Below are 3,472 nucleotides of genomic sequence, written 5' to 3' on the forward strand. Positions count from 1 at the left end.
ACTACTAAAGGAAAGAAAATTTTTAATATCTATTAACAAAGTACTATAATAGGTTGTGGGTAAACAAATTTATAGAATACTTAACACTAAGCTCAATTTCATCCTTTAATGAAAGGAAATGTAGTTGAGATAGTAATAAAGAAAGACAACCTATAATGCCCATTAATAAGTACTTTTTAAAATATTTAATGGCCCTACTTTAATGAAAGAGTAATTGAGGTAATACTAAAGAAAGGCAACCTTTCCATTAACGACTTATAATAAGTTAAGGCTATGGTAAACAAACTAAGATATTAGTTAACAATAACCTCAACTAACCTATAATAAGTTAAGGTTAGGGCAAACAAACTAACATATCAGCTAACTCTACCCTCAATTATTTAAAAAAAGTCATTTTGACCAAATACAAAAAGAAAACACACTTTGGCTCAAATTAGCCAAAAACTTCCCCAACTTTAGCATGGCCAAAAAGAGCTACCTTTGTTGTGAATGTACTTTTTTTTTTTTTTTTGGGGGGGGGGGGGGGATCGTAATGCAGAGGCATGCTCACCGTTTAGTAATCCTCATGAAACCCGTTTGAGCATACAAAATTGCTGGTTGAAATTGAAAAATTTGGGTTGGAATTGAAGGTTGCCTTTAATTTTATGAATTGATAGGATTTACAAGTTCTAGTTGTACTTTTATAATTCCAACTTGAAGTTTTTTCAAGGCTTAAAAACCATTTTTTTTCGAGCAGGGCCGCACATGCAGTGCCGGCGTTTAGTGTCACATGCCTTGTTCCCGACAATGTCTTTAATTAAAGTAGCATGTCCTACGGACACAAGGTGAACCAAAGAAACTCACGTTTTAACATCACATTCATATCGCCGACAACCTAGCTGCTGCATCGTCATCTCCTTGTTCTCACACTCACCGCTTCGCCTCACCGTCCCTCCGTTACTTCTTCCACTCTCGTCAGAGGTTTCTCCTCGCTTCCACACTGTCTATTGGCTGCATCCTCCCTTCTACGCCTTATGCCCTATCGCTTGCATGATGCTCTCGTCACCTCTCATAATCTATTTTTTTAAATCCCACTCTCGCAGGAAATGGTTGAGCCCGTAGCAAGTGGAGATTGCCAGGACATAAAAAATCTCACCGATGACAAAGACCAAGGTCGTGAGTGCCTCGACTTAGCCACCAGTAAGGGCCTGACCGTGCGTTGGCGCAGCGGTAGTGAACTGGTCATAGAGATATGTATCCCCAAACATTCCAAATTGCTGTCGAGGTTCGTGCTGCTACTTGAGCAGCGAGGATTCTGCTCTTTCGGATTCTCGCTTGCAACGAATCACAGCCTCAACATCCAGTCGATTAAAGCAGAGGTGATGATGAACAAGAAGTCAACGACGAACTACATTAAACGATGCATACATTTTACTTCTTTCCTAGATAGATTGTAGACACCGCTGTCTTATAGCTTGTATCAATTGCTAGTTTCAGCTAGTGTTTTCCCATACTACATTGATTACGATTTTTGAACTTGTGGGCAGGTGAAAGCGAACATGTCTGTTGACCAAGCAAGTGAACTGGAAATGATGCTCCGTGAGGAAATCATGAGCGCGGAAAGTTTGAATGCTGGCTTTTCTGCAGAATAGGCGACATTCGCGTCCACACCTTGATCCGTGAGAGTTCATGTTCATTGTCATGTTCTGTCGTCAAGCTTTCTAGAACGAAGAAATGGCGTTAATTTTCCAGCTTCAAAGTATGAGATCCGCGCTCAGACCTCGGCTCAAATCAACCTTTTTCTTTCTTAAACAAGGATGAATTACATTCATCCGGCCTGCCCTACTTATTTTTCAAGAAGTGTCTTCAATTGTTGTGAATAAGATGGAGTGGTCTCTCCAATGGGGGAACTGTGTTCCATATTTTATTTTGTGATCCATATTTTATTTTGTGAATATGTGCGTTGGTCCAGATGTGATCGAGTGTTGATCCATATATTGTTGTTAATGTGTCAATTATTTGTTGCATATTATGCTCGTTCATAAATGTTGCAAGGTCTCTTAAGTTTTTGTATTCTTTTTTGGAGTCAACATTATTGAAGTCTCCAAGAACGTATGTTTGATTTTCTTTTTTTTTTTTTATTAATATGCTTTGTAGTATTTGCAATAATGTTGCAGTTGATGTTCCTAGTGGTTTGTAAATGCTGACTAAGTTGAATGGTTTCGATTTTCTTTTTTATAAGACTGTTAGTAAACATTGTGCCCCTTGGTTGTGCAAGTATTGTGTGTCTATTAGTTCTATATATATATTTTTAGTAAGTTGCAATGCCCATTCCTTCATCTTTGTGTATAAGTTGAAACTCTTTTATTTCTATGTTGTCACCTTCTTTTGTATGTGTTTCTTGAAAGCATAGAACTATCGAGGCCATGAGGGTATCTGTCGCTAGTATGTCTTGTTTATGTGGGTGTTGTTGCACTGTGTTTAGTGAGTGGATGATGATTTTGTCTTTTGTAAGTAATGGGTTGTTTCTTTGCTCCATGACCCATGGTGATTCAATTCTTAGTCTGTTTGTTTCTTCTATTACATTTGTGTCCACTTTAATGTGCTTGTTCTTAATATTGTTTAATAGGAATAAATTTTGAGGGTCCCTTATTCTTGATAGTGCTGTGTATACTAGACCGTGGAACTTAATGTTTGTTGGATCAAATGCTAGGAGATCCATAGATAACCCTTGCGACCGATGGACTGTTTTAGCTATAGCAATGGATTGAATAGGAAACTCTATTCTTGTGAATGTGTTGAGGTGGTTTCTTCCCACCTGAAATTCGCATTGTGTTTAGAAGATTGGTGTCCAGTTTTGCCGTGTGCCATGCTAGTATAAATTTTTGTTGTTATACCTTGCTTTTGTACCAACCTTGTTATCATTGAAGAGTATCCATATTAGGGGCTCATATTGAGTTGTGTCTAAGTCCATGAAAATGCCATAAGCACCATTCAGTAAGCCATCGCCAACGTCTAAATTCACAGAGCAAATTTCTACAATCATCCCTACAATCCTACTGTGCACTTAGGGTCATCTGGAATTTGTATTTTTTTGTTACATTGACTATGCCTTTTGTCTTTCGCTTGTAGCACGTGTGGTTGTCCGGGTAATGATTGGAATATCACTTTGTTATGTTTATCTTTAAGTGAATTCATGTAAAATAGATGTGAAATTGTTTCCTTTGTTGGTGGAACACAACAAGACAAAGCACCTACAGACATGCACATAGACGCATTTACTCAACTAAAAAAAAAACTTACCGGCACGTCTATTTGCAAGTCTATTCGTGCGTCTACAGACTTGCGTCTAAAGCTGCATCTATATAGCAGATAGACGTGCCTACAGACGTGCATATAGATGCATAAATAGATGCTCTAGAAAATTTAAAAGACCGACAAATGCATCCTTAAACGTGTCTATAGATGCATTTAAACCTCCTTCTCTCACGTA

General features: G+C 38.0%; 1 protein-coding gene across 1 annotated transcript; it reads left to right on the forward strand.

Annotated features, from left to right (window-relative positions):
- Nucleotides 1-881: 881 nt before the first annotated feature.
- LOC147903711 (uncharacterized) lies at nt 882-1,907 on the forward strand. Its single transcript, XM_087372986.1, has 3 exons — nt 882-960; nt 1,083-1,358; nt 1,527-1,907. Exons 2-3 carry the CDS (start codon nt 1,086-1,088, stop codon nt 1,629-1,631), a joined length of 378 nt encoding a protein of 125 aa, XP_087229112.1. The 5' UTR covers nt 882-960; nt 1,083-1,085; the 3' UTR covers nt 1,632-1,907.
- The last annotated feature ends 1,565 nt before the right edge of the window (nt 1,908-3,472 follow it).

Source organism: Dipteris shenzhenensis, chromosome 3 (assembly GCF_047967505.1).
Source record: "Dipteris shenzhenensis isolate YYH24624 ecotype China chromosome 3, Dip_SZ_1.0, whole genome shotgun sequence".
NCBI classification, from domain to species: Eukaryota; Viridiplantae; Streptophyta; class Polypodiopsida; order Gleicheniales; family Dipteridaceae; genus Dipteris; species Dipteris shenzhenensis.